At 45.4% G+C, this 21695-nt stretch overlaps 1 protein-coding gene across 2 annotated transcripts in view; it reads left to right on the top strand.

Annotated features, from left to right (window-relative positions):
- Window positions 1-21695, top strand: part of LOC147732762 (uncharacterized) — a 485555-nt gene that overhangs the window by 304212 nt on the left and 159648 nt on the right. For both annotated transcript variants that reach the window (XM_086957326.1, XM_086957327.1), the window contains exon 5: window positions 13548-13655. In XM_086957326.1, coding sequence (XP_086813452.1) covers window positions 13548-13655 — 108 coding nt within the window. The remainder of the gene's footprint in view (window positions 1-13547; window positions 13656-21695) is intronic.

Genomic DNA, 21695 nt, shown 5'->3' with positions numbered 1-21695 from the left:
CAAATGCAAGACCTATTGCATTGCAAATGCTTGTTTTCATTCCACCTAAAAGCCCCTCAGTAAAAGTTCACTTTTCAACAACAGGTGATGAAATTATGCTTTTTTATATAGCACGAACGTTATCAAAAGGTGTCCGAGCGCTTTACAATAGAAACAGTTACATTACATAAGGACTTCATCAGAGTACATAAATAACATAAAAGATACAAACAGATACATTCTAAAATCACATAAGAATGGTAGTAAGTACAAAAGTCTACTACAGACACTATTGGTTAGAGTTACATATGAACAAGCACAAGTTGCAAATTCACTCAAGATTACATTTTAAGAAGACTTGAAGTGAATGAATGAGAACATACTAAATAGTACAAATACAGTTCACTTGAAGTTAGATGTTCTACATCAAAAAAAGTAGAACACATCAATGTCCAGGCAGATTTTCTCATATAAATGTCTCAAAAACCAACATCGTTCGTTGGGTGAATCTTTCGCCAATGAATCTGCATATGGAGTTTGACACAGAATCCTAAACAGGATCGGACCCCGAGCTCAGATTAAAGGGGCTAGGGGCGGGAGTGGTGGTGTCGCCGTAAGATCTGATACCAGTGGCTGTTAGAACTAGAATCTACGTAAAACAAAGGTGTTTGGTAGTGGTACAGCACACATCCTTCCTTTAATATCCTTCTAACAGTTCTTGTAATAGTAACTGAGGCTCTCGTAACTTACCTTTCAAAGCCATGATCCGGCTTCTAACCATGTAAACTCCTGCATTCACTTGCCTCCCGAGCTCAGCACTGCTTCTCCTATTTTAAAGCCGGCTCGCCTGTCTCAAGTAGCTGCGGGGCGGGACCACTACTCCTAAAGACCAAAGTAGCGTATCACGTTCCGCCTTCGAGACCCTAAGAGCTGGAGCGGATGCAGGGCACACGATGGCCTTGATCATGCTCGACCTCAGCGCAGCGTTTGACACTGTAGCTCATTCCATCTTGCTACAGTGTCTTAGCGAGGCTGGGGTCAGAGGTGCAGCTTTGTACTGGCTGCAGTCGTTCCTGACAGGTCGATGCTTCCAAGTACAACAAGGGGCTTGTCGATCTGTAGAGATGCCACTAGACCAGGGAGTGCCTCAGGGCTCGGCCTTGAGCCCCACTCTTTTTAATCTGTATATGGCCTCCCTGGCTAAAGTGGTTCAGGCATTTGGGGTGGAATTGGTATCCTACGCCGACGATACCCAGTTGCTGATCTCTTTATCGCAGAATCCCGCCACTGCTTCCTCCAACTTTAAGGCCTGTATGCAGGCCTTAGCTGGCTGGATGGACTCCCACTGCCTAAAGCTCAACGGTTCTAAAACAGAGGTTCTGGTTGTGGGGGGGGAGAGCGACAGCTGGTCGGCAGAGTGGTGGCCTCCATGTCTGGGTCCCACCCCCACACCATGTGAGGAAGCTAAGAATCTGGGAGTATGGGTTAACCCCACTCTCTCCTTTGAGGGCCACATAAGGCGCCTTGTGGGTAAGTGTTTTGGGGTACTGAAGACCCTCAATAAAACACTAGATCTGTTACCCCTAGAGGCCAGAAGGACGATGACGCAGGCGCTGGTGACCTCTCGGTTGGACTATGGGAACATTCTGTTCCTTGGGTCCACCGAGGGATGCTTAGGTCGCCTGCAAATCATCCAGAATGCCGCCGCCAGACTGGTGCTTAGGAGACCAAGGAGAGCAAACTCGCAGAAGGCGTTGGATGCCCTTCACTGGTTGCCAGTGAAGAAACGCGTGTTGTTCAAATGCCTTCTGTTCTGTCACCGTATTGTCTGGGGCAGGTCTCCCGCTTATCTCCGGGACTTAGTCAGCCGTTATGAGCCGCCAAGGGCCCTCCGTTCAGAGGGCATTGGGCTGCTGACAGTTCCGAGGGTAAGGAAGGCTTCAAGCCGCTCAGCAATGGAACAAACTTCCTCCTGCTATGAGATGGGAAAGCAGTGAGACGGCGTTTCGGTCTAGGCCCCCGCCATCACCCCCACAATCACGGAGCTTATCAACTGCTCACTTGCTCAAGGATCAGTCCCCGACAGCTGGAAAAATGCAGTGGTGAAGGCACTCCTTAAAAAATACCTCAGCTCGATCCAACTGATATGGCTAACTACCGGCCCATATCACTCCTCCCGGGGATTAGCAAGATCACCGAGAAACTGGTGAATAGTCAACTCTCCCGATTTCTCGAGACTAATAACATCCTGCGGCAATCCCAAACCGGGTTCCGTCCGGGACACGGTACAGACACCGCCCTGCTTGCCGTCATCGAGGAAGCAAGGCGCATTCTAGACTCAGGAGGATCAGTGGCAGTGATCCTCCTGGATCTGAGTGCCGCCTTCGACACGGTCAATCACCGTGTCCTTCTTCATCGATTGGCGACAGCAGGGCTCACCGGGATGGCACTCAGATGGATAGAGTCCTTTCTTACCGGACGCACGTTCCAGGTTTGGGACGGCGAATACCACTCGTCCACACTTCCACTTACCAGCGGGGTTCCTCAGGGCTCCTCCTTGAGCCCCACACTTTTTAATGTGTACATGGCCCCCTTGGAAGATGTGGTAACACCATTCGGGATAAAAATCGTGAGTTACGCTGACGACACACAATTGGTCGTCTCCCTCTCCCAACTAGACGACCACCCAGACAAATTACCAAACTGTCTCACCGAAATTCACGGGTGGATGTGTGAATCGTCACTGAAACTCAACGGTTCCAAAACCGAGGTGATGCTCATGGGCAAACAATGGGCGTCCATCCCCCCGGCAATTTGGCCAGACGTGTTCGGGGAAATCCCCACCCCGAAACACGAAATCAAGACCCTCGGAGTCTGGCTAGAACCCGACCTCTCAATGAAGACCCAAGCGGCCAAAACCGCCGGAACCTGTCTTGGGCTTCTGCGAACTATTCGCAAAATTCTCCCCCTCCTACCGCCCGGATCCAGGAAACTATTAGTACAGGGCCTCATATTGTCACGGTTAGACTACAGCAATTTGGTCTACCTAGGTGCGCCGGAAGCCACCTTAGCAAGACTGCAAAGAACCCAGAACGCTGCAGCCCGCCTAATCATGAGCGTACCTCCTAGAGTATCAGCCAAACCCGCCATTAAGGCTCTGCACTGGCTGCCAGTCCGCCAAAGGGTGGAGTTTAAGGCCATGTGCACGGCCCATAAACTAATCAATGGATCGGGACCTGCGATTCTTAGCGGTTTGGTCACCCCCTACATTGCACCAAGGGCTCTACGGTCTGAGAATGAGCACCTGGCCAACATCCCTAAATTCAAGAGAACACGTACTGGAGGCCGACGTTTCTCTGTCAAAGCGTCCGCTGGTTGGAACTCTCTCCCGCGCTCCCTTAGACTGGAGCCCATCCACCTGACATTCAGGAAAAAACTTAAAACCCTTTTGTTCCCTAAATAAACCCTTCACCTCTCTCCCCCTCAGTAGGACTCAATGTTAACAGCGCGGGGATGCCCTCGGGTCACCAGGCGCTATACAAATTGCTAAATAAATAAATAAATAAATAGGCTCTAAACCCTTCTGTACACTTTGTAGGGACGGGGGTTATGAATGAGGTCTGGGTGTGCTATTAGCTCCACCAGCGCGGGGACACGCCGTGATGGCGTTACTGTGCGCTTTATAAGCTCTTTATTATTATAATGTTTTCAATTCAGTTACCGTTCTAGACCGTCGCCATCTTGGGAAGGGCTTCCCAGGCCATTTGACAAGCTAAAGCTAGAGGTCTATACTTGATCGTGGTATTTCCGTGGCACCACCTCCTCTTCCTGGGAAAAAAATACACTTATCGGGCAAGTCACAAATAGTCCAAAGGTGAGAAGGATATATGGTTTGGAAGCAGTAGTCTTACTTTTACACAGCGACTTCGCGACAACCTGGCGCCGCAGGTACGCCTTCGTAGATAGATGTCACAGTCCGGCCTCGGTCTTTTCGGCAAGTCAAGTATGCCGTAGAACAAGACAACTCTAACTGAAAGAACAAGCGCGGTCCGGAAAGTGAAAGAGGACCGCTCTCTAGCCGGAGCATGGGGATCTCTTATCTTTATGAGGCCATTGGTTTGGCCCCATAAAGATAAGAAACTGCTTTGCGACAGCAGCACAGCAGGCAAGCCAGTCCGGCTCGGACACAAAGGGTGTGAACAGAAAACTCAGTTCGAGGCATGCGGGCTGCTGAATTCATATCTGTGCCGCCGACTAGTGTTGGGTCCGGATGATTGCACTTTGTTGTCCTGGAAGAGTCTTCGAAGTATCACGAGATTGGTGACTCCTCCCCTGGACTACAGTGCGCATGGGCATCTTCTCCATCCTCAGATTGTTTTTTTCCGCCATTGGGTTCGGATGTTATTCCTATACTCCAACTTCGGAATCGATACAAACTTTTATAAAGGCCAAAAGACCTTCGACTTCAACGGTATTGTTCTCGCTCGGTACTTCTTAACTCGATCAAGCTTTCCATCTCGAACCAGTCGTTGACGCGGGCCGTTGGGCCTTTTCGACGCCACATGGGCCTGCTGTCGATGGAAAGGAGCCCGTTCAAAAGGTGCCCACAATGCCACTCCAAGTTCCCGCATACTGACAAGCACTCAGTATGCAACAAGTGCCTTTCACCAGACCATAAGGAAGAAACCTGCCCAGCCTGTGCCCAATTCCGGTCAAAGAAAACCATACGGATTCGACGGGCCGCTAGGCAAGAGATGCAGCGACAGGCACCGGAACCGGACAACATCTTCGATGATGACCAAGAACTTCCAGAAGCTCCAGATTCGGACCTAGAGATCGTCACCGTCGAGGACTACTCGGACTCCGACGAGATTCCACCGGGGCAAATCGTGAGTACACTGCCCCCGACACCGATTACCCCGTTACCGAAGGCTCCAGTCGCGGCATCGCCAAAAGGCCTTAGCCAATATCCGAGAAAACATTCCCCAGCACCGCCGTCCGGCTCGGCTCCGAAACCTAAGACTTCAGAGACCCCAGGGCCAAGTAACGTGATTCCAAAGAAGGTTCCAGAGCCCAAAAAGGTCGTCGACCCGAAGAAGGCCATACAGCCTAAAGGCGTCGACCCAAAGAAAACCGTCGACCCGAAGAAGGCCGTCGAGCCAAAGGGCGCCGACCCTAAAGAGGTTGTTGAGCCAAAGAAGGACACCAAGCCGAAGGGCGCCGACCTGAAGAAGGCCGTTGACCCAAAAAAGCCAGCTGGGCCGAAAGTCGCCGAACCGAAGAAGGTCGCCGATGGAAAGGGTGCCGTATCGAAGCCTGTAATCCGGCCGGAGAAGGCTATTGAACCAAAGACAAGTGCTCCGGAAACACCAGTCGATCCCAAAAAAGCCATCGACTCTGCAAAGGACAGTCAACCGAAAAAACCTGTCGAGCACAAGAAACTTGTCGAACCGAAAGACCCGGTCTACCCAAAATCACTCGTCGACCCGAAGAAAGGGCCCGAGCCGAAGAAGAGCAATAAGGCACCAAAAGTCGCCGAAACAGAAGGTGTTATCGACCCAAAGTCAAAAAAACAACCAAGAAAAGCGGAGGAAGAACTCTTCCATCCAGATCCATCAGACGACCAGGCAAAAATATATATTAATTCTTAGACTGGTGAAGTCACAATCCTGCACAGGAAGAAGAGGCCACTGGACACGGACTCTCATTCCCCCATTCCACTAAAGAAGAAGGACTTTGGGACTCCTCCCTCTAGACCCTTCATTCCTTTCTATCCCGTTATGCCTACTACACCTTTTGCTCCTTACTCTCCTTCTCACTATGGGGACAATGAGGGAAACACAGGGGAGGATCCACAGCATGATTAGGATTATCCAGAGGATCCTAAACCCCAAGATGAACCATGGGGGGAGCAACTGACCCATATGACACCCATCCCATCCCTGACGTTTCCTCATACCCAACTAAGCCGTCATCTACTGGCGACACCATTGTCTTCAACCAACTAATAGACAGGGCAGCGCAGTACCACAATGTAGACATGCATAATGACCCTGTAGAAGAAGACTTCTTATTTGACACCTTCCCTACTTCAGAGTAAAGCGTCAGAACACTTCTTATGCTAAAGGGAGTGTTAAAACACGCGCCTGATATATTTAAAGATACAGCAAGGGCACGCGTAATCATTCCTAGGATTGAGAAGAAGTATAGAGCGGACCCTACGTACATCAGAGGTCAGTTACCATTAGACTCACTGGTAGTGGCTAATGCACGCAAAAGGGCTAACTCTCAGACAACAGGGGAGGCTCCTCCTCCTGATAAGGAGTCAAAAATACTAGAGGCCTCAGGGAAAAGGGTACATCACAGGCCTCCAATTCATGGAGAATTGAGAATACACAAGCTCTGCTAGCTCGTTACGACAGGGCAAACTATGACCAGCTTGAAAGCTTAATGCAACACCTGCCTGAGCCTTTTAAAGCCCAAGCTAATGACCTCATACAAGAGGGAAAATTTATTACAAACGCCTCCATCAAATGTGCGCTTGACGCAGCCGACACCGCAGCCAGGTCTATTAACACTAGCGTTTTACAATGACGACATGCATGGCTGCGTATTTCGGGCTTTAAGAACGAGGTGAAGTCCACCATTCTTAACCAGCCCGTCAATCAAGACTTCCTTTTTGGCCCTGCAGTCGACACCATTTTAGATAAAATGAAGAAAAACACAGTAACTGCAAAATCAATGGGTGCATTGCAGTTTCAGCAACACAGAGGTTCCTTTTGACGCTCCTCATACAGAGCAGCTACACGAGGCAATACTTCACAGACCTCATCTTCATACAAAGGCAACACCCAAGGTTCCTTTAACAAAAACTCCAACAGAGGAGGTTATAGGGGCCACAATAACAAGGGAAGAGGACGTGGAGGGAATAACACCAGAGCCTCCACTGCCACAAAACAGTGACTTCATCACGCTACCTCCAGACCACCTAACACCGGTCGGAGTCAGACTCCAACAATTCCTACCTGTCTGGAACGCAATTACCACGGACAGGTGTGTGAGACAAATTATCCAGTATGGTTATTGCCTAGAACTCACTTCTACCCCACCAAACATACCACCCAGACACCGTCCTATGTCCAAAGAACACATCACCCTGCTACAACAAGAGGTGAAATGCATGCTGGAAAAGGGGGCCATAGAGCCAGTCCCTTTCCAACACCAAGGAACAGGGGTATACCCCCTATACTTCCTTATTCCCAAGAAGGACGGTTCCCTCAGACAAATATTGGACCTCAGACCCCTAAATCAATACATACTGTCGGAGCACTTCCATATGATCACACTACAGCAAGGGCTCCCGTTGCTACAGCAAGGAGACTTCCTGGCAACATTGGACCTCAAGGACGCATATTTTCACATACCCATCCATCCACCTCACAGGAAATATCTCAGGTTCACAATAGAAGGTCAACACTACCAATTCAAAGTTCTCCCCTTCGGGGTGACCACTGCTCCAGAGTGTTTACAAAATGCTTAGCCACAGTAGCTGCACATCTCAGGAGGCAACACATCCATGTGTTCCCGTACCTAGACGATTGGCTCATACAAGCAAAATCGTACCAACAGTGTGCAAGAGACACGTCTCAAAAACTTCAGCTATTACACAGACTAGGGTTTTCGATAAACTACCCAAAATCGCATCTACAACCCTCCCACATACAACAATATCTGGGAGCTACTATAGATACCTCAGTGGCAAAGGCATACCCAAACTCAGCGAGGATAGCCATGATGCAGATGCTCATTCGCAAATTTCTGCCACAACACTCTTTTCCAGCTCGAGTCTTCATGCAACTCCTAGGCATGATGGCCTCCTGCATATTCATTGTCCCCCATGCCAGACTTCAAATGCGCCCATTGCAAGAATGCCTAGCACGGCAGTGGAAACAAGCTCAAGGACAACTAAAAGACCTAGTGTTGGTAGACAGTCGCGCACCCAACTCTCTGCAGTGGTGGAACCCACAAAACCTTTCCAAGGGGCGACTGTTCCAAGAGCCGGTTACCACAACTAGTACTACCAGCGGACACATCACTGACAGGCTGGAGAGCCCTCCTCCTTTACTACACAGTACAAGGGCTTTGGACAATGAACATGTACGAATCACCGCAGGACGCTGTTTCAGCTTAATCAGGCAACTAAAGAAATTTTTTAATTTCTTGCCCATCTCAGCCAGGAAATCAGTCGCGGTGGCGCTCATCCTTTCCCGGCTGGATTATTGTAATGGCCTCCTGGCAGGCATTAAGAAGTCCTCACTAAAAAAATTACAAACCGTTCAACATGCAGCGGCCAGGCTCGTCCTGAAACTCCCCCGTAGGTCTTCGGCCACTGCAGCCCTTAACGCACTCCATTGGCTGCCCCTCCACAAGAGAATCTTGTTCAAGCTTTTAGTCACCGTCTTTAAAGCTAACAAGTGTACGGGCCCTGCTTACCTGATCAAACGCTTTCAGCATTATACCCCAACTCGCTGCTTGAGGTCATCAGGCGCTAATTTCATCTCTGAACCACGAATCAAATTAAAAACAAAGGGTGGAAAGACCTTTTCATTCCTTGCTGCCAGGGCATGGAATCGCCTCCCCCCTAATCTTAGGCATGCCCCCTCAGAGAGCCTTTTCAGGAAATCCCTGAAGACGTGGATTTACTCTCAATCCGACTCCTCAGTTCTCGCAGCTATCTGATCCATGCTATTCCAAGTAGATCTGCTGTGGGTGCAGCGCCAAGATGCTCCCTCCGGAGCGAAAGAAGCGCTTTACAAAAAACCATAAATATCAAATATCAAACAAAAGAAACTGCATATCAACCAACTAGAGTTGCTAGCGATATTCCTAGCCCTGAAAGCATTCCAAAAATACTTGTACGGCAAGACTGTGATGATCCGGACGGACAACATGACAGCAATGTACTATATCCAGAAACAGGGAGGAACACATTCTCCACAACTGTCCCACTTAGCACAGAGAATATGGAAGTGGGCAATTCCAAAAGATATCCTTCTCCTGGCAGAACACCTCCCAGGGAAAGACAATCAAATAGCAGATCTGCTCAGCAGGCACAGCCAACAACTATACGAATGGGAGATTCACTCCCAGGTTCTCCAACCATTCTTCAAGCAGTGGGGGCACCCAGAGATAGACCTGTTTGCCACGAACGAAAACTCAAAATGCCAGTCCTTTGCCGCCAGGTTCCCACATCCGTTGTCGCAGGGCAATGCGATATGGATGAACTGGTCAGGCAGATTAGCGTATGCTTTTCCCCCAGCACCACTGATTCTACTGGGTGGCACGCAAACTGCGCCAACAATCACTCACACTAATCCTAGTTGCTCCCACATGGGCGAGACAGCCATGATACACACCGTTCCTGGAACTTTCAGTAGTTCCTCATCAAAGGCTGAACCTCGCACCCCATCTTCTAACTCAGAACCATGGAGAAATCAGACACCCAGATCCCAATCAGATGAACCTAGCGATCTGGCTCCTGAAGTCTTAGAATTTGGATACCTTAACTTGCCTCCGGACTGCATGAACATCATTAAAGAGGCAAGACGACCAACTACGAGAACGTGCTATGCAGCTAAATGGAAGAGATTTGTCATTTACTGCAACAATAACCAAATCAACCCTTCAGATGCTTCCATACAGAACATTATATGTTACCTGCTGCATCTTCAAAGATGCAACCTAGCATACTCTTCCATAAGACTACACCTCGCTGCTATAGCAGCATACCTTCAAAACAGGCAACACCTTTCACTGTTTAGAGTACCAGCAATAAAGGCTTTTATGGAGGGTCTTAAAAGGGTGATCCCTCCAAGACACCCAACTTCCCCAGTCTGGAATCTAAATATAGCACTTACCAGACTTATGAGACCTCCTTTCGAACCTCTACACTCATGCGAACTACAGTTTTAACGTGGAAGGTGGCATTCTTGATTGCCATTACCTCACTCAGGCGAGTTAGTGAGTTACAAGCACTAACAATTCAAGAACCCTTCATGCAAGTACATGCTAACAGGGTGGTTCTTAGAACAAACCCTAAGTTTATGCCAAAGGTCGTATCCAATTTCCATATTAATCAATCGATAGAACTGCCAGTGTTCTTCCAAAATCCACAGTCAGTAGCTGAAAGAGCCTTACACACACTTGATGTCAAAAGGGCTCTGCTTTATTATGTGAACAGAACAAAATCATTTAGGAAAACAAAGCAATTAATGTTTGCTTTTTCATCACAACATAAAGGAAATCCAATATCAAAGTCAGGAATAGCCAGATGGATAGTTAAATGCATTCAAATATGTTATCAAAAGGCCAAACGCACTTTAACTGTCCCCCCAAGAGCACACTCTACGCGAAAAATGGGGGCATCCATGGCTTTCCTAGGAAATATTCCTCTTGAAGACATATGTAAAGCAGCCACATGGACTACCATACACACTTTCACAAAGCTCTACTGTGTAGACGTGCAAGCAAAGCAGCAAGCTGCTGTAGGCCAGGCAGTCCTCAAAACTCTTTTTTTAAACTGCTGCAGCTGGCAGAGGTAACCACCGCTAGAGGAGATACTGCTATACAGTCTATGCACAGATATGAATTCAGCAGCCCACATGCCTCGAACGGAATATGCTACTTACCAGTATGCATCTGTTCTTGGCATGTAGGGCTGCTGACATTCATATCGCCCGCCCTTCTCCCCGGTGCCTGTCGCAGCTGCAGCATTATCTTTTGCATGGCCATCTCTTACTTTACTATCTCCATCTCTGCCACAATGGCGAAAAACAATCTGAGGATGGAGAAGAGGCCCATGCGCACTGTAGTCCAGGGGAGGAGTCACCTATTTTGTTATACCTCGAAGACTCTTCCAGGACAACAAAGTGCAATCATCCGGACCCAACACTAGGCGGCGATCTATGCACAGATATGAATGTCAGCAGCCCTACATGCCAAGAACAGATGCATACTGGTAAGTAGCATATTCCTTTCCAATGGCAGGCCACCTTTTATAATAAGCAGTGATGCCGGCCAATGGAAATGAGGGGCGGGGCTTAAAGCCCTCTTCTCAAAGTTCTCTCTTACAAAATCGCGAGACATAAAAAGTTGTTGGGATCCATGAGAGGCACACCACTCAGTACTCCCCATTTTTTTTATTTTACAAAAATATCTAACGTTGGTAGATTTTCCCTAGAGACAAACTACACCCTGTCATGTGGTGTTCCTTCAGTATCAGGGGTAGAACGGTGCTTGGGACAGATTTCACCCAGAAGGCGAAGTGGTTATAGAGATCTTACAGCGATAGTCTGTTTCTGCAGACTTTTTGTATATATCCTTTCAGGTACTGAGCAGCATCAGGCAAGGTTGTTACCTGTCCTAGTTGCTATTGCTCTTCGTGATGGAACCACTTGCCATTTCTCTTCAATAAACTTGGGACATAAGAGTCATACCATTCTCATTAGAGATGCAAAGATCTGGATGTAGGCCTTGTCCAGAAGTCTATCAATGAAAGCAGTCCTTACAGAGAATCCTAAACCGAGAGGCAGATATTTTAACCCCTTCCGTGCGGTGTTAATTCTCCCGCTGTGTGGGAGAATTAACGAGTGGGCAGGATTCGGACAGCACCCGGCCGTCGTCCGCACACGCCCTCCGTGACGTGTGACGGCCCGGGGGCCGTCATGAGCACCGAAGGGGTTAAGCAGGTTTTATGAAGAACATAACAAAGGGGTTCTAAATGACAGAGTGCTTCAAAAAATCTTCATAGAAAGGGACTGTCCAAAATTAGATCTCGTTGCTACGTCTCATAAAGACAGGACTTCAGGTCAGTGCCATTTTAATGACTTTATCAAAGACATTACACTATGCTTTTTCTCTGATACCATTTATGCCAACATTTATCTTGAAGCTCAGAAATTGTCAGGCTCCGTTGGTCATCATTGTTCCAGAGTGGTAGTCAAGGCAGCAGTGGTATCTGGAGCTGCTTCATAGATCTGTCAACCCACTTTAGAAATTGCAGTTCAGACCTAACCACCTCACCAGAATCCAGGTTCAGATATCCTTAAATTTGCAAACATGGTTTTTGACTTCAGACAGTATGGTTATCGGAATCTTTCCCAGTCTTTTATGGACAGCTTAACAGAAATTTCCTTCAACTCATTCTTCCTATTGGTTCATATTATATTACTTTTGCCTATTCACAGTATTGAATTTGTGAAGAAGGTCTCTCTTCCTGTAAGGGCACCTTGTCCTCCCTGGAAAGTCAATATAGGTCAGTCCGAATTACTAGGTCTGTCTTTTGAATGTATTCTCCATGTTAATTGTAGCATCTTCCTCGGACGTCCGGCAGTAAGTGGGTTTTTCTTCAGCTTGAATGTTTAGTGAAATCCAAACACTTTTGAATGTTGAACTCTATATAGTGTTCTGTGCAAATAGGGTATAAATGACAGTCATCCTTCTTTCCTCCCTAGAGTGGTATCAAAATGTACAATAAACAAATTATTATTCTACAAGTTTTCTGTGAGCTTTCCTTAAACCTTTATCAAATACACTCATATTTGCCACACTCTAGGCACTTCAAAACAATCCATTTTTTAGTAGATTGTATACTGCATCTTGTAGTGTAATGAACTGGCGAATAAACCGCTGCCAGCAATACACATAGCCCATTCTAGTAGAAGGAAAGTGGGTACCAAGACTGTGTAAAAAACATTGTTCAGTCAGACAATTGCAAGGCAGTCTCTACTGTCTTGACTCAAATACAAAAATGTATTCTAATGTTGGTTAAGCTACTCTGAAAAATCATTTTGGTAACTCTTCATTCAGAGTTCCACCTAACTCTAATGCCAGTTAAAAATGCTATTCCTTATTCCCAAGAAATACAATATTACTACTGGTTGTTAGCTTGCTATTATTTTTTAGATCCTATGATGCAGTAGAAAATGTTATTTACTTGTAGTCCTGGTTGTACATCATAGGGATCTTTGTCAAGGTCATAAACAACTCCACCCTCCTCCCTGTTTTATTTCTAGGGATATAAAAGTTTCCAATTTTTTTTCCGGTACCCACTAGTTCCATGTTAAACCTGTTGACCAAACTGTCCAATAATTTTACATTCTGAACAGTGGTTTCTCATATTGCATAAGCTATTGTCAGATTTGTGGAGCCCCTAGTTTGTGTGAAATTAGAAGTCCTCATTTAATGGTCAACAGAACATTTTTTCATAGCTAAAAGTGGCAGTTCATCAGGCCTAAGAATGGGAAAACTGAACTGAAGTGACAGGGAAACCTCAATAGTTATGTTATATATTGTAGGGAGAGGCCTTAAGAACAAAATGAGCAATATTAAAGAACACACCAGTTAAACTGCACCCACTATTTTTATTTTAATATCGTTTAATTATGGATAGTGCTTTCTCCTTTTCTTTTTTTAGTGATCTTACATGCATGAACTAATATTAGCTGATTAATTTGTGTAGATTTAAAGATTTAAAAAAAAAATACCTACTATATTTTTTTTTATATCAGGTTCTGGAGATGTATTAGCTGTTGCATCGATTGGTATTGATGAAGACGGGGAGACCTATCCAATTGATAACCAAGACTATGCAAGAGGTGAAAGTTCTAATAGTTCAGGTGAGTAACCTATCATGCTGCATACATTTAAAAATAAAATGTCAGTTTGCCATCTAGAAGATTTGTTTCATGGTAAATGTTTATCACGTGAAATACACACCACCAAACCAGAGCCCTGAGGCAGCGTAAATGTCAAACACGCTTTGCAAACAATTTAAAACCCCGAATATCTACAAGATCTTTCTTGCTATCCATAGCCATGGCGTGTCATTGACTAGCAGGACCCCAATGGGTGAACAGCCCAGAACTGTACGTAAAGAACATCTGCACTTTGACGGCTCTACGAGACCAAACCTGTGACAGAAATATGCTTACCTAAATATGCCTAAGAACAAACAAATATAATATATGCCTGAAAAATGCACCACTTCCTTATCTAGCACAATGAAGTAGTGAAGTAGTGTGGCTCACTGGTTAGAGGCAGCAGACCCGAGAGCAGAGGACGGCCCGGGACCAGGGTTCGATTCCCGGCGCGGCAGGTTTCTGGACCAGGGTCAGCGGACTCGATAATTCTCTCGCCTCGGTGCCCACTTTGATCAGCGATCACACTCGGCAACTCTGGGCATTAGCTTGCCTCATCTTCACTAACGGCCCCACCAGACTGCCGGGGATGCCTGGTCTCACCCTGGAGATACCCATTAAGGGACCATCTCTCAGGGAAGCCAGGAAGAGTTTCGCAGCGGTCGAAGCGCTTTGGGACCCTACGGGTAAGTAGTGCGCTATATAAATGCCTATACATACAATGCTTATTCCCTCCTGCCGGTTTCACAACGCAAGAAATTCTAGAACCTTGCTATCGGGTCAAGTTTTTTTTATTCACAGCAAATTATAAAATAACCATATTCCTGTAGTACAGGCAAGATCAACTGCAGGGGTTACATTCAAAGCCACACAAAAAAAGAAGCGACACACATTTTTCAAATTAAGGGGAAATGGCTGTGATTAGTCAAACTTCTGAATCTCGGAGCTCTGCAGTGGCGGGCTGGAGTGGGAGCAGGTTGCCTCATTCGGACCCACCATTCTGTCCCCGATTTGAACTCTTCTGGTGTTGGCAGCTAAGCTTCTTTGCATTCCTTTGAGAGTAAAAAAAAAGGGAAACCGAAGACCAGGCCTTTAAAATAAAATGGAATACACTCCAGTTCTCACGGTGGCTTTAATGCGTGATCCTGTGTCCGCTGAAAGGGGAATGGTAACTTGAATGGCCGTACCTTTTGAATTTGACCATTATTGTGTGTTTTAAGTGGTTGTTTGGCGTTGCTGTGCATTCAGCAGCTCATAGAACTGATCAATTGACAGCGAGATGGGAGCAGCTTGACAGCAACTCTCCCGTGTCACTTCGTAACAAAATAACCCTGGTGTTTTTTTTAGAAATTTCATTTTTAGTCGTATTGGCTGTGTTTCTTTGTGGCATCATGTTGATTTATTATGCTTTTGCACAATGCCATCTATATTTTACCATTATTTATAATGAAAAAGCGGAGAAAAAAAGGCAACATGCTTGAAGTTGAGAAAAGGCTGAGCATTTATGGACGAGCTGTGTATTTATACCTTGGTTATTGTAGTTCTTGTATACCTCGTGTCCTTTCCGTAAATACCTAGAGCGACCGAAAGCGTTTTTCTTATTGCCCGGTCTCGCGTCTGCCACTGGGAAACACAACCCCCCTAACCTGGATGGCAGCGACCCCATGATTGTCTTCATTGTTTAGGTGAGATGAGACCTGGTAACGTGGAAAACGACATTAGACTCCAACCTCGCTACCACTGGGGGTTTGTTTCAAGTCCTTCATTTAAAGGAGCAGTGCTCTGGGTTGCTATGGATCCAGTAATTGGCCGATAGGGGGTATTTTGTGTCGCATTGTTAATGGCAGAGCAGCTTGATTGACTACTGACACTGATATTATCCTGAGGAATGTCGGCAACACTGGCAAGCGTCTTAAAATGGAGAGATGCTGTTGAAAATATTTTTACCGAATTTTGTGGTGTGCCGCGTTAGAATAGTGAAATATGCCAGTCTGTGACATAATTAACATGTTTACGTAAATCATTGTGCTGCTTAATTTGCGCTGTTTATTTAATCTGTGTGTATTAGGATTACAACGTATGTTATCAGAAGCGCCAGTTTCTGCAAGTACGATTCAGAAAAGGGGGTGGTGATGAACAGAGTGTCTGAATTAAGCAGACCACTCTTACCCAGTCCAAAGATCAGGGCTTGATCCATCCCCGTTATTTAGCTCACTGCACCATCCCAGCTCAGAGCCTGGCTATATGCAAATCAGTCTGTCCCTGGCCCAGTGCATCATGGGAACAGGGCAGACTAAACTACCAAGCCAATTCTTCACCAGAAAGGAGACAAGCTTCCGGGGACCGGTTTCTGGTATTTCAGCCGTCGTCGGCCCGGCTTGCTTGAATCCTGATGGTGCAGTGAGCATGGGACTCATGTCTGAGTATATCCTGCCACACCTATAGTGGCCAAAAACGATTCAGAAAAGGGGGTGGTGATGAACAGAGTGTCTGAATTAAGCAGACAGCTCTTACCCAGTCCAAAGATCATGGCTTGATCCATCACCGTTATTTAGCTCACTGCACCATCCCAGCTCAGAACCTGGCTATATGCAAATCAGTCTGTCCCTGGCCCAGTGCATCATGGGAACAGGGCAGACTAAACTACCAAGCCAATTCTTCACCAGAAAGGAGACAAGCTTCCGGGGACCGGTTTCTGGCATTTCAGCCGTCGTCGGCCCGGCTTGCTTGAATCCTGATGGTGCAGTGAGCAAGGGACTCATGTCTGAGTATACCCTGCCACACCTATAGTGGCCAAAAACGATTCAGAAAAGGGGGTGGTGATGAACAGAGTGTCTGAATTAAGCAGACCACTCTTACCCAGTCCAAAGATCAGTCGCTTGTGCTTCTGTGCTCATAAAGAGTATAGGGGATTATTCTAGAAATAAATACATATATTTTATAATATATAACTTGTGTGGTGTCCTTTCATTTGATATTTAAAGGATTGCATATGGTAAAACAGCTGGCTTCACATGCCCTCTTGAGTTTAGCCTAAGACTGCTTTTGTCCATGCTACCCCTAGGATAGCTGGTCTATAAGGTTGACTTACAACCAATCATCATAAGGGTCGTTTGGACTGGTGCAAGGTGCTCACTAGAATTAGTGATCATCATATACCATGCCAACTTCTCACAATATATAAAAATATTTATTTATCAGAAAGACACACATTTGAGATGTCATCAGTGATGTCATGAGTGATGTCACTGACCATGTCATGAGTGATGTAATATGTGACGTCATCAGCAGTGCATTGCATGCGTGCGAGTTATAGTTAGCTGAACTAACTGTAACGGGGGAATTTCAATGGTTTTGTATGAGAGAAATGTCCAGCTAACTATAACGTATGTGTAACCTATGGTTTTTTCATTGAATTTCTATGGTTTTTTAAATGCTAATTCCTAACTATAACGTATGTGAAACCTATGTTTTTTTCAGTGAATATATATATATATATATATATATATATATATATATATATATATATATATATATATATATATATATATATATATATATATATATATATATATATATATATATATGTATGTATATATATATGTGCCTTCTGGTCTTTGCAGTTGGGAATTTTTTGGGAGAGTACAGCTGCACCCACTGGGGGAATATCGCAAATGAACTGCAAAGACCAGAAGGCACAGGCTGCCTACGCTCACGAGGGCGGGACTTTAATATTTAAGCAGGTGTTACACGAAGCGCAGATTGTTCTTTCTTTCTTTCCCGACAGCCTGTGAACAAGGACGGTCAGCGTCTGAAACGCGTTAGGCTGTGCAAGGGAATCCCTTTTGGGGAACTGAAATTCTGTGATCTTCAAATTAAAGGAACAAACTTTCCCCAAGTGTGGCGTTTTCATTGAAGGGCAACCTTTTTACGTTTGAATATATATAGAAACTCTGGTCTAGATACATAGATGATTTGTTTTTTGTTTGGGACGGGACTGAGACTGAGGTGAGAGATTTTATACAAGTGCTTAACAATAACAATCTCAATATCCAGCTAACCAGCACCATTAGCACTCAGTCCGTTGTTTTCCTGGACGTTGAAATATTTGTTCAGGGAGGCACTCTCCAAACTAAACTGTACCGCAAGCCTACGGCAGGGAACACGCTGCTGCATGCGGATAGCCATCATCCTGCACATCTGATACGCAGCATCCCCTACGGGGAGATGCTTCGTGTCAGAAGAATCTGCAGCAGCGAAGAGGAATGCCGTGTGGCACAATCTCAGTGTAGGGATCGTTTCCTTCAACGAGGCTATAAACCAGTCATCATAGATTATGCCATTGCTAGGGCTAACAAAATAAACAGGCTGGAACTCCTAGGCTTAGGAGGTGTAAACCAACCAGCTGTCCCCGTCAGTGGACCTGGTGAAGAAACCAGATTAATTATCGGGTTCAGCAACCAGCATAGGATGATTCACAAGATAATCAAGGACAATTGGTCACTGATTTCCAATGATCCTATACTAGGCCCTACAATGCCCAAATACCCTAGCATTACGTACCGAAAGGCACGATCTATGAAAGACAGTCTGGTATCCAGTAGCCCAGAGGTTATGTCAGGCTCATGGTTAGATGACAGCAAGGGATTTTTGCTTTGCTCCACCTGCAAAGCATGCAAGCATGGGGTGAGTAAGTTTGAGGTAGTTACACCTTTATCTCCTTCTCCCATCAAAATTAAACAAAAATTGAACTGCAAAACAGAGTTTGCGGTCTATGTTTTGGAATGCCCATGTGGGCTCAGATATGTAGGCAGCACCAGACCACAGGTCCATAAGCGGATCGTACAACACCTGCGTGGCATTGCCCATGCTGATCCTACATATCCTGTAGCTAGGCATTTTGAGTTAATGCATGCGAAGGATGCCTCTGCTTTGAGATATTTTGTTATAGATTGTGTTCCCCCCCAAAGGAGAGGTGGTGATAGGGATGCCCTACTCAGAAAGTTGGAGACCCGTTATATTATATCCCTTGATACTAAGGCACCTCAGGGTCTTAACATGGGGGAGGATTGCCACACTTATCTATAACATTCATACGCCCTTGCTGTTTTGCACATTGCAATTTACCCTCAATGAATTGTTTTGTCCTGTAATACCAACTTAAAACTAACATTCTTGAGGCTATGTGAATAACATGAACCCTGGACCCTCGCTTTTGACCTGTGTTTTTAAATCTTTAAAGAAATAATGATTTAACATTTCTTATTGCACTTTTTCACTTTATGGTAGCACTTTACAGCCATCCAACATGTAATGCACGTGATATTGCATATTTGCTCAAATGATCCAATACTGTTGACCTCAGTACTTAACAGCCCACTTGGGCAGTATATCCTTTATCAATTTTGCACTAGTGGTAACCATGACATCTGGCCCCTTATGTATAAGTTATATGTGCTCACCAATCAATTAATGTTTGAATTATTCAAACGCTTGAGTACCTTTTGTAGTGAATTTTAATGGCAACATGATTATTTATAATAATTTATTGGCGTTTAACTTTTGTACATTATGAAGTTTATTTATTAGCCACTGCCATGAGTTTGTCGATTGAAATTCAAATTTCTGAGGCAACAACAGATACATGTATACATTCTGAAATGTACAAATTTTGAATATTGCTGTTCAAACTATGACATGTGAATGTCTTTTCTGTGCAACGAATGCATTTATGCTGTGACTCTACTAATGTACGTAGTTTTAATGAAAGTTGAGTATTTTTTCACTTTCTATTACATGTGATGGCACTACTTGCACTTTAAAAAGGGGTGGTCATCCCTCGTGACGTTGTCATGTGATTAAGGCTATCTCTAGCCGAAACGCGTCATGGCGGACTGGTGCTGGGCTGAACATTAAATAAAATCAAATTGCACCACTTTGGGTCTCGCTGGTTCCTGTTTGTCGGTGTGGCTGGCTGCGCTGCGCTACTTTCGTTGGGAACTGGACATACCTCATATATATATATATATATATATATATATATATATATATATATATATATATATATATATATATATATATATATATATATATATATATATATATATATTTTTTTTATATATATATTTATATATATATTTATATTACCTACTGGCGGTTGCCAGTAGGTACTTATAGTTAGGATTTTTTCAATGCAAAATCTCAAAATTCTATTGTGAATAACTTTGGCGCCGGTTGACGAATCGGCCTGAAAATTTCCTCAAATGTGCCTCGCGGAGCTCTGGTCCTTCCCTGAAAGTTTGGGGGGGATTCGTCAAGCGGGGGCCGAGATAAAAGGGGGGTCCCAAAACGTGTTTTCCCCATGTTAATTTCCGTAGGGCGGTCGACCTCACTTTTAGCCCGAACGGCTGAATGGATTTCCACAAAACTTGGCAAAATTGTAGGGACTGGTAGCCCGATGTGCCTTTGCTATGTCATAAGATATGTGCTCCAGTGGTTTTTGAGTAATTTAGGTTCAAAAAAATATATATATCTATGGCAGCGCCCCGGTACGCGCACCGGGGAGCGCTCTGGGCGCGCCACACGAGGTGCGCACGGAAAGCTGATTGGCTCTCGGGTGTCTGTAAACATTCGAAACAGTCCGGAGCGGCCGCCATCTTGTGTCTCGGTAGGATCGAGACACAAGAGGTGGGAAAAACAAAGGGGGAAATGACCATAAGGGGGCAGAGTAGACCCCCCTTGAACCCCTAGGTTTTATGTGGGGGCTATAAAAGGGCCCCGCGGGTGAAAAAAGAATTTTGGGGGGGATTTGCGCAGGGGGAGCGCCCGGTACGCGCACCGGGGAGCGGACCGGGGAGCGTGCCATGGGGAAAAATGAATGATAGAGTTTAAAAAAAATGTAGCCTTTTTTTAGAAATTGGAGGTAGTTCTAAAAAGAACTGGTTTTTTTCTTCTTTTTGTTTTATATTTTTTTTTATGTTTTTTGAACATTTTGTACTTTTTTTGGCTTTTATGAACTATTTTGTATTTTTTTTGGTTATTTTTATGGGAGAAACAAAAAACAGGGAATTTAAAATGGCTCAACAGGAGCAAAAAAAAATCAGGTAAAAATTAGGGTTTTTGGGGGCAATTGTGGATGTCACCAGCAAGGAGGATGAGCTTTAGGCTCTGCTCACCATAGGAGATGGTCTTACCACAAAAAATACAGGTGACCCTAAATTCTCCAAATCGTGGTTGAATGCAAGGGATTGTCTCCCTTGTCTCTGGTCCCGATGGAGTGGGTTGTTTTCGTTTGGAGGTGCTGGGTGTAGATTGGGGAGGATTGCTGGCCAGTTCTCTCATCTCTGCGGCAGCATAGTTGTTAGGATGCTTGCGCTGCATGTGCCTTATCATGGTATTGTTCCCAAATGAATATTTTTTATTTGGGTTACCCCTTGAGAGTTCCATGTCACAGATAAAGCAAGTCACCTTTGCCGCATTCACTTTCTTTTTTCCCTCAGGGATGGAAAAAAACTCCCATACAATGTGTGGCTTGGGTTGGTATGGGGTATTGTGTTCTTCCAGCCACCTCCTCCTCGTCCCCTCCTCCTCTTCCTCCTCCTCCTCTTTTTCTTGACCACCAATGTGATGTTGTGGTGGTCCTCTTGGTGGTGGTGGTGGTGCAGATGCTCCAGCTGATGCTGCTACTGTAGCCATTTCAAAGTACAAAATATACCTAAAAGATTTCAAAACAGGTCTTCCTCAGTCAAAGGACAAAGTCAGAATAAGGAAAAAAGGTGGGGTCTGTCATCATTTGGAATAGAAAATGTCCTGAACCGATGAGAAGTGTTATTTTCAGTTCACAAGACTAGGGATTTCATCATTATGAAACCAAAACTGTTCTGCACCAATTAAAAGTGTTATTTTCAGGTCACATAACCCGACGCGCTTACGCGACGCGCCTGTGGGCGCGCCCTGGGTTGCGTCGCGTAAGCGCGTTGGATGTTTACGCTGCGCGATAGTATTCGCTCGAGTGCTTCC

Source organism: Lissotriton vulgaris, chromosome 2_1 (assembly GCF_964263255.1).
Source record: "Lissotriton vulgaris chromosome 2_1, aLisVul1.2, whole genome shotgun sequence".
In the NCBI taxonomy this organism is placed as follows: domain Eukaryota; kingdom Metazoa; phylum Chordata; class Amphibia; order Caudata; family Salamandridae; genus Lissotriton; species Lissotriton vulgaris.
Note: the sequence above shows the minus strand (reverse complement) of the source record. Positions and strands in the feature narration are given on the sequence as shown.